Source organism: Vicia villosa, linkage group LG7, assembly GCF_029867415.1.
Source record: "Vicia villosa cultivar HV-30 ecotype Madison, WI linkage group LG7, Vvil1.0, whole genome shotgun sequence".
Lineage (NCBI taxonomy): Eukaryota > Viridiplantae > Streptophyta > Magnoliopsida > Fabales > Fabaceae > Vicia > Vicia villosa.
Window position 1 is genome coordinate 103,901,339 of NC_081186.1, and position 14,119 is coordinate 103,915,457.

Consider the following 14,119-nt stretch of genomic DNA (forward strand, 5'->3'; position numbering starts at 1 on the left):
TTTTGTCTCTTAAATATACTTTTGTTAGCTAAGGAGCTTATTCTATCAACTTATAATTTTAAATATCTAAGATGGAGTAATGTTGTTATTATTATTAATCATAACTATCTAGTCTTTTTTTAAAGAGTCGTTGGATTATGCGTAACTATTGGATTTTATAGTAAACCATAATCAACTAGTGTTTTTCCGATTTCTTCATCTTCTTCCTACATCTTGTTCTTCATCTTCTTCTCCACTTCAAACAACTTCATCATATTCAAAGCTCAAAAATCCATAAATTTTAAATTAAAAAATAAACATAAATTAAGTTAAATGAAATTCATGGCTTTTAAATAAATTAAAATAGAATAAAATTAAATAATAAATAAAATCTAAATCTAAAGTACTTGAGCTGAAATTCATGGTGCCATATTGATTACATGGGAGAGAAAACTCATATTTATGGTGCAAAATAACAAGTAAAACCTAGATCTAAAGTCAAAAAGTACTTTTTAGAATAGATCTATAATTACCGAATATAGATCTTCCCATGCATTATATAGAAGTCCCTTAACATCGTAATTACCAAATATAGATCTATAATTTTGCTTACAAACAAAAAGTACTATTTAGTTTTTGTTGTCTATTGCACATTTTATTATAATTTCTCCTAAATTAAAACAACACACACAAAATCCTAATGAAAAGTCCTAAACGCATATTGTCCTCGATATAAAGCTGATGTGTTTAGGATTCTCGTTTGATACATAACAGAATAAAGACTTAAATCATTTATTTTACTTCTTCTTCACATATCTGGTACGTCAAACATCACTACTCATGTTACATTAATGTTGTTGGTGGTGGTGTCATTATTTTAGTGTTGTTATTGTTGTTGTCGTTGTTTGTTGTTGTTGTTGAGGCTATAAACTCTAGAGTTTTATTCTTGTTGTTGTTGATTAATTGAGATTGATGTTATAAGTTTATTGTTTATGTTGTTGTAGTTTTGTTTAGAGTTTTTTTTTTTTTAGTTTTTGTCTAATGTAAATTGTTGTTTTTGAGTTGTTGATGTTATTGTTATCGTTATTGTTGTTTAGATATTCTACTTCCCATATTTATGAAAAGCTATATGTCGTAGTTTAGTTGTTGTTATTGATTTTGAGTTTGAGATTAATATTGATTTTATGTTTTTATGATTTTTTGTGCAACTCTCGTCTTGTTTCGTCGAACATGTCAAAAGAACATTATAGTGACAGAAAATATAATTGAGTTTATTATATCTAATGTCGATTATTTGCTTCATTAACCCCTCTTTGAACATATAATTTTTAGCATTTTGCAACTCATTATTCTCCCATATTCTTTAATTGTTAAAATTTCTTAAATACTTCTAGTTTTTGTTCAACTTTCTTTTATACTTGTTCATTTTACAAAGCATTAGATTTTATGCTTTCAAGAGTGAATTAATAGAAAAGGAAGTGTTGCATAAAGAACTTGAAACATTAAAGGAATTCTAATCATTAAAGAACGTGAGATGAATAATGAGTTACATAATACTAAAAAATTATTGATTAGTGTAAGTTGTTCTTCAAATATAACATAATTGTTCATATAATTATTTTCCTAACCAATTTGAGAAGTTATATGTTCTGTTAATGCTTAGTAAAATAAGTCATCTACGTTAAATATAATAAACTCAATTGTCTTTTACTCGTCGGTTAAATGTAAAAACCGAGGGGGAATGTGTGTCAGCCATTTAAAAATTTTAAAATAATTTTCTTGAGGATCGAGCCCATAACCTTTATACATTACTCGTCGACGGAACAAAAATTAAGAGATAAAATAACACACTTTATTATAACATCTTTTATTACTTTGTATTTAAAACCGAAATAAAATCTCTTTTTCAACCAAGATAAAATCTATTTTTTATCGTAGTGTGTCTGGACAATCCTAACTTTGTCATCAATAAAAACATTTTGTTGCATCAAAATATTAATGACTTCACGGTATGTCAAAGAATACTTCAATCTATTATGTAAAATGAGAATGGGTGATAGACATTCCATAGACATATGTTGTTAAAGTGAGAGTTTAGAAACAAAAGTACCATCCAATTTAATTGTATTTGTTCCTTAAAATTTGCTGGATTTAATTGTTGGAAGAATTATAAGTTAAACTTTTTTATTTAATTTGAATTTTATATTTGAGATGAATATATATGAAGGTGGTGATGGAGATAGAGATAGAGAAGAAGAAAATAAGAATATGAAGAAATGTCAAAAATATTAAGTTTTGATGGTTCATTGTTAGATTTTCTAAACTTCTAATATTCAATCATGTGATATTTGTTAAAAATATCAAATTATTAAAATTAAAGAAAATAATAAAATCTATAATAAATACTTAATAATATTTTTTTGTCTAAAATATTTAAAGTTAAAAGTTAATAGAATAAATTAATTTTATTAAAAAAAAATACATTTAAGAAACAAAATAATAATGTTTATTAAATAAAGAATAACGTAAAAACAAACTAATAATTAAATGTTGATTATATAATAAACATCTAAAAAACATTCAATTGAAGTGCACTGATCGTGATGGTGTAAAAATATTTTAGACCGTGAATCAATCACTGTTAACTTATTTAAAATATTTAACTTTTAATTTAATTTCTTTTAAAGTAATATATTTAAATAGTTGTATTTAATAAGTCCAAGTTTAATCATCACCGCTAGCCGGACACACACTCTCCAACCCATAATTAAAGAAGATTCTAAACCTTCAATGATGTTTAATTTATCTCTTTTGCTATTACAACTAGTCATTAGATATTGCCAACTTAAACTGATTTGTCAATTATATAGATTGTCCTCATGTATAAAAAAAAACACTTCATAATCACACCTCATGATAAAGGCTACATACACTTTGGAATTGCTTGTAATTAAGTTGACATTTAATAAACGTAGAAGTTAGTTGATACATAATTCAAGTTTTTTATAAATTAATTGATTAGTTAGTAATGAGCTAAGTTACACTAACAGAGTAGGAGTATATTTTAGTCTAATGATTATTATAGTTTTCTCTCACTTTTTGATAATAAATATATTTCTGTTTTTTAAATCAGAACCACTTAATGCCAGAGTTCGTCTCCGAACCGGACTAAACCGGTGGTACAAAGCCAAAAAAAATCAGAATACCATCTTTTTCTAAAATAAAATAACTTCTTCTTACTTTTTTTTACCATTCACATATTTATTTATTTATTTATTTAAAGGTTTAGATAGTCTTTTCGTTCAAAAAAATTAACGAATTTTTAATTTTGGTTTCTTAATTTTTTGTTTTTTTTTTAATGAAATTCATATATGTTACTTTTTTGTTGGTGATAATCTCTAACATCAAACTTCTTTTAAAATAAAGTTTAAGTGGCTAACATTGTTGACACTTTTAGCTTAATATCACATTATTTTCTCTCAAAAGATAAAAGGTTATTAACACTTTTAGCTTAATTTGGGCAATGACACTTTTAACCTACAAATCAACATCATAAAAAAAAACAACAATTTAATAATTTAAACAAACAAACAAACAAACAATGTTTTATCGTGATTAACTTCCCTTTTACTAGTTAAGTCAATCTTCACATTATTCTTGATCCTTTTCCTACACATTACACAAGATATTCTATCCATTCTAGTATCTTGTTCTTTGGGTAGAAGAAAGGGTGTAATAGTCAATTAAAAAATACTAAAAAACTCAACAAAACACCTATACCTATATGGTTCTGAAAACTTTATACTACTTTCAAGTCACTTTCTACTTTTACTGTCTTCATTAATCCATGTTTACCTGAGTTATGACTCCAAAAAAAAAAAACATTAACATTAAAACACTAATGTTCTGTTTTTTTACACTCTTTTCTTCTTCACTTCTTTACCTTCAAAGTACCACTTTTTTTTCATTCACTTAACTTGCTTCCTAAATTTAGCTTACCCCATTTTCCTCATTCCCTTCTTCTCCATTATTCTTCTATTCTCTGAACTTGGATTTTTTTTTTTTCCTTTTTTTTGTTGTTGTTGTCATCTTTCATCAAAAGCTAGTTCTTTTAAGCTGTTTTAATCTCAATCTGATTTTTTTCTTTCATTTTTTTATTTTTCTTAGCTGAACTTATATTGGGTTTTGCCATTTTTCTTCAAATCTAGATCAAGTTGTTTCCTTTATTTTTTTTTTGCTCCATTGAAACACAGCTTAAGCTCTTTGAGTAAATTAAAGTTAGCTCTTTTACATCCATTGAGCTTAAAGTGGTTTCATTTCCACCATTTTCTTTGACCCTTTTGTCTCAAAATTCTTGTCACTTGTTTATCTCCAAGCAATGATTCTTGTAGGAAAAAACCCTCATTTGAAGTTACTTCAGTTTCTTCTCTTTTTAGTTTACCTTCATTTCAACAGAACCAGTTCTTATCAGATGGCACCTATGAACTGTACGGACACAAGCCGTCTTTGCACTTCATTCTTGGCCTATAAGCCTAACAAAAACCAGTCTTTAGGAGTGATTCAAAGCATGTTTGATGTGTTGCAAAGTGACATCACAGTTGAAGGAAATGGTTGGGATTATATATTCATAAGGAAGAACTGTTCTTGTGCATCTGGTATAAAGAAATATGTGTCCAACACTACTTACACTGTGAAATCCAATGAAGGGTTTGTGGATGATTTGGTGATGGATGCATATGATGGACTTATTTTGCTTCCCAACACTTCAAGGAAAGCTAGGAATGGTGCTGTTATATCACTGAGGTTGTTTTGTGGATGTTCTAGTGGATTGTGGAACTATTTGTTGAGTTATGTGTTGAGAGATGGGGACAGTGTTGAATCTTTGGCAAGTAGATTTGGGGTTAGTATGGATAGTATTGAGGATGTGAATGGTCTTGATGGACCTGATAATGTTACTGTCGGTTCACTTTATTATATTCCTCTTAATTCTGGTTAGTGTTTCCATTATTGCAATCTTATTCAATCATTTTTCTTAGAATTTGCATGTGTATGTTTATGTATTTGTGTTCATATGTTTGTGGGGTGTTTTGGTTGAGGATGTGCTAAGATTCCCTGATTGGATGCGATAGCCGATATGATCTGTCTTTATAAGTGGTAGTCAGTTCTCCCTTTAGAAGTTGGTTTTGTACGGTTGAGTTAGACCTAATCAAATTTTAAGATGGTATTAGAACCTATTCAAGATTCATACGGCCATCTTTTGCCAAATTATTCGGGTAACACTACAGATGTCTAGTCCTGAACGTGAGATAGGTGTGTTAAGAGTCCTATGTTGGATGAGTTTAGTTCTACATAACATTTTGCAGTGGCGTATTGTTTGTCATATGGCAATTGGGTTGAATGTGAGCATTTGGACTACAATTTGAATTATTTTTACTTCATTGCAGTTCCTGGTGATCCTTATCATGTGAGCAATGCTTCTCCACCAGCTTCTGTTCCTACCCCTTCCGTTGATAATTTTTCAGGTATTCATCAACATATGCTACGAAAAAGGAAACTATTTTTTTTTCATTTCATTAAACTTTAAATTTCTAGTTCTTTGTGCTATAATAGAATGTTGTCTTAGTTTATTTAATTTGTTTGTTACAGGTGATGAGGTTAATCATAAGTATCATGTACCCTTTGGATGGATCATTGGTGGTTTAGGATTTGGTCTTATTCTGATAATATTTGGCATCATTCTATGTGTTTGCCTTAGATCGTCGAATTGTTTCTCTGATTCCAGAAGTCATGAAAAAGATGATGAGCGAAAGGTCTCTCATAAATTCCATATTCTTCGAAACCCAAGTTTTTTTTGTGGTTCCGGAAGGTACATATGTGGTAAACATGTTGACCAGAAGCAGACAGATGGTGACTCCAGCAATCACACCATTACCGTTCCAAAAGCTTCAAGTAACCTTCTTATCATGCACTCAAGTCGAATATTATATCTATGATTGTATCGTAGCTCAAAGTAATCATGTTTTGCATGTATTATATCTATGGTTAAATTTATTATTGCAGCTCTTGGACCTGATGTATTTGACATGGATAAACCGGTAGTTTTTGCATATGAAGAGATTTTTTCCTCAACGGAAGGCTTCTCTGATTCAAATCTACTTGGACATGGAACATATGGATCTGTGTACTATAGCCTCCTCCGCGACCAGGTTCATGACCGTATATTTAAAATCAGATATATTATAAACTAAGAAGCATGTATTTTTTCTCAAACGATGTTTACTTGAATCTTTATAGGAAGTTGCTATTAAAAGAATGACCGCTATGAAAACTAAAGAGTTTACATCAGAGGTTAAAGTTCTATGCAAGGTTCATCATGCTAATCTGGTAATTTATCTTTTGATCATAATATCTAACACACTTTGATTTTGAAGCCAATTGTGAAGCATTTATATATCAAAAATTTGAGTTGTATTCTTTTGTTAATTTGTCAAGGTAGAATTGATTGGCTATGCAGCTAGTCATGATGAGCTTTTCCTAGTTTACGAATATGCTCAAAAGGGTTCACTAAGAAGCCATTTGCATGATCCTCAAAATAAGGGTAAGTATAAGCGCTTATTAAGTTAGTAGTATGTTATAAGCGCTTATTAAGTTGTTTATTCACACAGAACCATAGTTCATGACCATTATTTGTCTTTGCTTATAGGTCATTCGCCACTTTCTTGGATCATGAGGGTCCAAATCGCACTTGATGCTGCTAGGGGACTTGAATATATACACGAGCATACAAAAGCTCATTATGTTCACCGCGATATCAAGACGAGCAACATTTTGCTTGACGCTTCCTTTAAAGCAAAAGTATAGGCTAATTTCTACATCATCAAAAACTTTCTATATGTTCCACATTTGTTGATTGTCATTGATCACAAATTACTCTTTGTTTCTCTAGATATCAGATTTTGGATTGGCGAAACTTGTCGGGATAACAAATGAGGGAGACGTTTCTACTACCAAAGTTGTTGGTACATATGGATATCTTGCTCCAGAGTAAGTCGTTGAGATTTTTTTAATTATAATTTGTTCCACCTTCATAAAAAAGAATAATATAAATACATTTCTATATATTGCAGATACTTGACCGACGGCCTTGCAACGACCAAAAGTGATGTCTATGCATTCGGTGTTGTTGTTTTTGAGATTATAACCGGAAAGGAGGCTATTATTCGAACAGAAGGCATGATGACAAAAAATCCTGAAAGACGATCGCTGGCATCAATAGTAAGTTCTGCTTATAAGTTATAAGACGTCACTCCTAATTTCATTCACGATGACCTGCCGTAGTGATTCACGAATGTACAGTTTTCCGAGGTTTAGCCTTATATGTTTGTTAAATTGCAGATGTTAGCGGTTCTTAAGAACTCACCTGATTCCTTGAGCATGTCAAGCATGAGAGATTACATTGATCCAAATATGATGAATCTGTATCCTCATGATTGTGTATTTAAGGCAAGTTTCTCTATTTTCTCCTACTTATCTTATTCAATATCTAAACTAGACCGTAATATTTAAACATAAGTTGTAACCTCTAATCCTAAGCTTGAACAATAAAAATCCTAACCATAATTGTTCTAACAATTTGATTGAGGTTTAACCGATGTGATTTACTCTTGTATTGTATTTTGTGTGCGTGCAGATGGCTCTGCTGGCGAAGCAGTGTGTGGACGACGATCCGATCTTACGACCTGATATGAAACAAGTAGTGATTTCCATCTCACAGATTCTACTCTCTTCTATTGAGTGGGAAGCAACACTAGCTGGAAACAGTCAAGTATTCAGTGGACTTGTTCAAGGAAGATAGTTCATGGAAGATAGGAATCAAATAAAAAGGATATTATCTTGATTTTGTTATCTGTATGTAGAAAAAAAATTTAGGAGTAATTTAGAGTATGTGATAATGGAGCTAAGGATGGATTTTATTTATTTGGGATTTGTTTTTTACTAGTTGAAATTTTGACAGAAGTATATGTATGTTTATATTCTTTGATTCCTTGCATTTCTTCTTCATTCTTATTCTTCTCTTTGATTTGATATTAATGTAGAGGAATAATGTGTTCATATTACTTGCATTTTTTATTTTATTCTTCATCTGTCAATGAGGTTTAAAGAGTCTCTCTTTGTAAGAGGCAAGCTTGGTATTGGAAATTGACAAACAATAATTTCATATTATGAAAATCTAAAACACCTCCCCATCAAAGTGATGTACTCCCTCCGTTTTATTATAAGTCGCTTTGAAAAAAAAATTGTATTTAAATATATGTCATTTTATACTTCTAATGAATAATTAATGATATTTTTCCTATTATATGCTTAAATATTTAGTATTCTCTGTTTTTAATTATGTAAATTTATTTTCACATGTCATTAATAAAAGATAATTTTGTAAAAATTTTCATAATTTCTCATTTTTATACAGAAGTTACCCTATATTTATGCATAATTCTAATTGTTGCCTTGTAGTGAGTATCAGTGGGTTGAGAAACAAATTGACTATGTTTTTGGATAGCAAAAGAGATATTAGAGCAAGTTGTAGTGAGATAAACTAATTAAGCAATTAGGAGACAATAATGTGTGCATTCATGAAAAGGGGCATAATAAGTGCAATAAAGTTTAAGAGACGAATTATAAGGAGTGGAGGAAGGTTTAGAAGCCAACATATCTAGGAAAATTCTGGTCCGTTGTCAGTATGAAGGCATTTTAAATTGGTCAAAATTGATTTTAAATAAGGGAAATAAGGTTTATTAAGTTTTTACTAGTTTCACTTTTATGGGTCATGAAGATAAGCTAAGTAAACCAAGTATATTCACCAACAAGTGTAAGAAAATACTTTTTATTAGTGACAAAGGGGGTTGAGTAAGGACCCCAAATGTCACTATGAAGAAGATCAAAAGGGTTAGATGAAATGCTAGTGTAGTCAGAATAAGATAAACGTTTTTGCTTAACTAAATGACAAAAATGACAAGGTAGATCTTTATTCATGTTGTAAGGAATACTAGAAAATTGAGAAGCTAAAATTTTATGAACATAACAGGAGGAATGACCTATGTGTCTATGTCAGAGAATAGTATCAAAAACAATATTACAACTAGGGGAGGAAGAGGTAGATGAAATGGCTTGAGCTTTGAAGGCATAAAGATCTCCATATCTGTCAGCTAAACCAATCACTTTCGTAAAAAAAGTCTACAAAATTAAACATTTGTTATTAGTTAAATTTAGGATACATGAAGAGGGATTAATAAGTTTAGTAGCCGAAATTAAGTTAACATTAAATGTAGGAATGTAATAAACATTCGAGAGAATTAAGGAGTTTGAAAGATGAACGGTGCCAGTAACATTGGTTTAGACAATAGCGTCGTTAGGAAGTTTCATGTTTATGGATGGAACAAAAGAATGAAACTGAAAATTTGTGTAAATTAGGAGTAATGTGATGAATGTTGTGATTGTATTTGATCATTTTTGTATATAAAATGTTTTAGAATGTTGTGGTTGTATTTGATCAAGGCTAAAGAGTGATGCCTTATAAGTATTCAAAAGATTCAAGAGCCTATTAAAAAAACAAAGTGGGTGGATGTTAAAGATCTTGACAATTGATGAAGGATAAGAGTATGCCTCCAAAGAATTTGAAGTCAATTGTAGTAAACAAGGGATTATGCATAAAGTCATAACACTATACAATCCATAACACAATGGCCAAGCTGAAAGGAGGAACAAAAGTGTACATGAAAAGAAGCATATTGAAGCAAAAAGAACTATCTCTTAATTTGTGCGGTGAAGCAATGACCACAATTACTTATATTTTAAACGTATGCCCTACAAAGTGATTGAAGGAGAAAGTACCCGAGGAAGCTTTGTAAGCAAGAAAGCCAATAGTGACTCACTTAAGAATGGATGGGTCATTATGCTTCAAACATATCCTAGATGCAAGAAGAGATAAGCTAGGAAATAAAATATCAATGGTTTTGGTCGGCTATTACATGATTAGTGTTTGCAGGTTGAACAAAATTAAGGTCAATAAAGATGTTAAAATGATGGAAGACGAAGTTAGGGCTTCGAAGAAAAATGTAGTGTACAATTCTAACTACTAAAATCACTTGAAGGACAAGGTAAATGACACTGAGATTGTATGCAATGATGTAAATTCAGATGAATAGTCTCAAATTGAATTCAAACCACAAAGAAACAAAAACTTGTCAAGAAGACTATCCGACTTTGATTATGGATTATGGATCTGGATTTCCTACAAACTACCCTATGATAACACTCTTACCTTGTAAGTGACTTGGTGGATATTTGTCGTCCTCTAGGCCGCATTTGTTGGACAATTTGACCAGCCCAGAACAAAAACACTTGGATTCGACTAAGTAGAAGTAAGACGAAGTATATAAAATGTAAGTTCAGCAAAAAGAGAAATGTTTCTAACCTAGAGGTGAAAGTTGGAGATTATATCATCCCATTAGTCATGTGGTTTAAATATCTTTATTCTGTAATACAAAATGAAGAAGAAATAGAATGAGATCTATACCATCAAATTCAAGCGGAGTGATTCAAATGGAGGAGGGCTTCGAGGATTTTACATGACACAAAGGTATTTTTCAAGCTAAACGAAAAATTTTATCGGCTGTGGTCGGACCTAAGATGTAGTACGAAACGAAAAAGTTGGGCAGTTAAGAATTAACATGAGAATTAAATATAACATATAAATCAATGAAAATAATATCAAATTTTGTTACTTAATAATTCAAAATTAAAAGAAATATCTAAATTTTTTGAAATCAATAATTTTTAAATTCTTTGGAATTCCGAGAAATCAATAATTTCTGGCTTATTCTACAAAACGACGTGATTAGGCCGCGTTTAACAACCCGCCTTTTGCAACATTCAAATCACAGTAACGTTTCTGAATTGCATTTTGCTTCGACGACGATGTTGAACAAAACAACAACAAATTCCTTCAATCACGATAACAAACTCGATGACCATTCCTTCCTCACTCTCCTCCACTCCGATCTTTCGTCTATCTTCCATCAGGTATCTCCTCCTTTTTCCATTCATGGTTTTTTTCCCAATTTTTTTTCATTTTTGATTTTGAAGAAACGAATTTAGTGTTATTAACTTATTCTACTATCAGTATTGTAATTTAGGTGAAAAATCGTAGTTTAAATCTTTGGGTTTTTTAGTTTTGTAGAAAAAAACATGTTTTTGAATGAAAAATGAGAAAGTAACAATTCGAATTTGAATGTTAGATCGATGAGCTTGTTGTGAAAGCACTTGAAGTAAAGAATGGTGTGAGCAAAGAGGGGAAAAGAGAAATGGAATCGTTCAACAATTTGTTGTCTGAAATGTTGTCTAGTTTGAAGGTAAAAACCCTAACTTTGGTTTTCCACAGCTAATTGTGTCATTATAGTATCCAAATGCATAAATTTATGAAAATATCTATGATTTTGTCTTTGTGATTTTGTGGATTAAACATATTAATGAAAGTCACATTTAAGGACCAAATTGATTCATAAAAACCTCTGTAGCACCGATGCCTCTGTAAAAATGTGTCAAGGTCGTTGTTTGTGTCAGTTAGAGGTGGCAAAACGGGTTTGGCTTGCCGGATATGCCATTTTTTCCCGCACTTTTTTGTGGGGCGGACCAAGGTTTTAGGACTTCACCATTTAATATGTCCGCTCCTCCCTTTTTTTTTGCGGGCACGAGCACTTACATAAGTTTTTGTAATTTTTAGGCTAAAAATGTGCAGTGCCCGCAAGCCTGCCCCACCCTCTTTTTGCGAGGCAGGTCAACATTTTAGACACGCGCCCTACACAATGCCCGCCCTGCCTCATTTTTTTGCGGCCTTTTGCGGGACGGGCATGCCCATTTGCCACCCCATTACTGTCGTGTTTCCGGTGTCCGTGCTTCATAGATAAAGACTCATTCAAAGATGCGTTTATAATTTTGATACATTCAAAGTAACAACACTATGCCTATTCAAAGACCAGGATTGTGGTTTACTCTTAAATTTAATTCTTCAATGTTCTATTTTTAAATGTTTGCTCTGTTGAGACTTAAGTGCTTTTGATATTGTCATCAAATGCAGCCATGGATACCAAAATTACAAACTTCACTTTCATCAACTTCTGTGGAATCTCAAAGTAAAAGTGAAGAAGTTTCTTGTGATGAAAGCAATGTGAGTGACTGTGAGAGTCCTAAAGAGACTGCATTAGTATCTCCTTCTCCCCTTGTTTCATGGCGTGCTAATTGCACAGTTCAAAGAGGTAGACAAATGTTTATGCTCACACCGCTACCATTATCAAAATCATTCCGCCAACCACAATCCAAATTAGATTTCACTGAATTGGCTTCCTCCAGTAATACTTCAATACTTTACGGTGTTGTAACGAAACCAACTCCAATAAAGCTTCCTCTTTCTATTTTGAATGAAGATGCAACAAATAATGAAGAGCTTGAGTTGATTTCTTCGCCCGAATTTTCTCATAGAGACACTTCCATGCTTTATATGATGACTCCTGGTTTGAAAATGTCACCTCCGAAGACTTGTGTTTTGCTTGAACCTATATCTGAAATACGTCATGTTGGTAATAACCAGTTTCGAAAGTCCACGCCATATCCAGTTGGAGTTCATTACAGTGATTCAGAAGATTCTGCCAGGGACAGTGTGTCACAGGGTTTGGCGTTGAAATATCCAGAATTCACGAGGATACAGCGTGTTCCTAAGTCAGGAATTGGAAAGAAATACGTGGAAGCATCACCTATTTGGCTTACCTCACCTCCAAAAACTTGTGTTTTGTTAGGAACATCTGCTGAGAAATCATTGAAGTTGGAGAAGGGTGATAATGATTCATGTATAGATATATCGGAATCCGTTCTTGAGCAACAAGTCAGTAAATTGAATTTGAAAGAACAAATTTCCAAAGGTCATAATCAAGCCAAAAAATCTTCTAAAGGTAGTGGTTAACTTAATAACTTGATATATATGCCTTATAGATTGTTGGATGAACAACATAACATGGGTTGTGTGCTTGATAATAGCTGTTGTGTTTTTTCTTATTTGCAGATCATTATGTTGGCGACTTATCACATATAGAGAACACTCCCATGTGGCTGAACCCTGAAAACACATTACAAAGAGGGAAACGTGCCGGTGAGAATACTTTGAAGAAGGAATTATGGGCTAAGTTTGAAGAAGTATCTACTTGTGGATTTGAGCCCAAGTTTCACACAGTTAGTATGAATTCTCATAAAGGCTTTCTTGACCTACTGGAAGAAGCTTCTTGTGATGAATAATCTCAGTGGAAAGTTTTGAGCTGTACATGCTGGTTTTTGCTGTAAGATTTGTATCAAAGAGGCATATCCTGGTTACACTTTGTGGACTATAGAACTCTTGTGAATCATTGAAGATAATTGCTAAAAATGTACATTTTTTTGTCTACGTTGTTATAATTATTAATATTAGCATTAAATAAGTAAGAGGCCCTGCTAAATATTCCAACATTTAATTTTTGCTTCAAAAATTTCTTCAATCTTCCTCTTAAAATTTTCCATCTACTGTTTTAGTCTCTCCTTCTAGTTAACTTTTGTTAATGGAAGTTGACATAGAGGGACACTTGGCAATTTTTAACATGTTGGATGCTTATTTGATGGCAACATGGTAGCCAGTCAGGATGTTAGTAATTACAGCATGGATTTTAAGCTTTGTTAACTCATTAGTTGAAAATGAAAATATCGTGAAGTAGAACATGAAAAAAAACAAATTTCCTAAATCAAAGATTTCATTATTGTCTGTGTTTGTTCTTTGTCTATCTTGTAGAGCTTTATTCATAAACTCCATTTTACAAAACCATTGTATTTCTAAAATCATCTTATTTTCATAGTTCTGAACTTACATCTAGTGTGTTTTTTTTCCTTGCCCCCAAATTTTAATCATGTCAACAACATCCAAACCCCCAAATTTTGGAGATGCTCCTTTTGGCACGAAATGTGTCAAAATTGATAACATGTATTTTTATTCTAATCTTGTTAATTTTGATGACAATTCAAGCAATAATTTACATAATATGATTCTGTTGATATAACGAAGAAA

General features: G+C 31.6%; 2 protein-coding genes across 2 annotated transcripts; both read left to right on the top strand.

The window, feature by feature from the left end:
* The first annotated feature begins 3,963 nt into the window (after positions 1-3,963).
* On the top strand, positions 3,964-8,020 carry LOC131616329 (lysM domain receptor-like kinase 3). Its single transcript, XM_058887632.1, has 11 exons — positions 3,964-4,970; positions 5,424-5,501; positions 5,626-5,928; positions 6,040-6,185; positions 6,274-6,363; positions 6,472-6,577; positions 6,683-6,834; positions 6,926-7,023; positions 7,107-7,254; positions 7,375-7,482; positions 7,670-8,020. Exons 1-11 carry the CDS (start codon positions 4,358-4,360, stop codon positions 7,832-7,834), a joined length of 2,007 nt encoding a protein of 668 aa, XP_058743615.1. The 5' UTR covers positions 3,964-4,357; the 3' UTR covers positions 7,835-8,020.
* Positions 8,021-10,892: 2,872 nt separating this feature from the next.
* LOC131618122 (uncharacterized) lies at positions 10,893-13,503 on the top strand. The gene is made up of 4 exons (XM_058889387.1): positions 10,893-11,061; positions 11,277-11,390; positions 12,116-12,983; positions 13,094-13,503. Exons 1-4 carry the CDS (start codon positions 10,957-10,959, stop codon positions 13,321-13,323), a joined length of 1,317 nt encoding a protein of 438 aa, XP_058745370.1. The 5' UTR covers positions 10,893-10,956; the 3' UTR covers positions 13,324-13,503.
* The last annotated feature ends 616 nt before the right edge of the window (positions 13,504-14,119 follow it).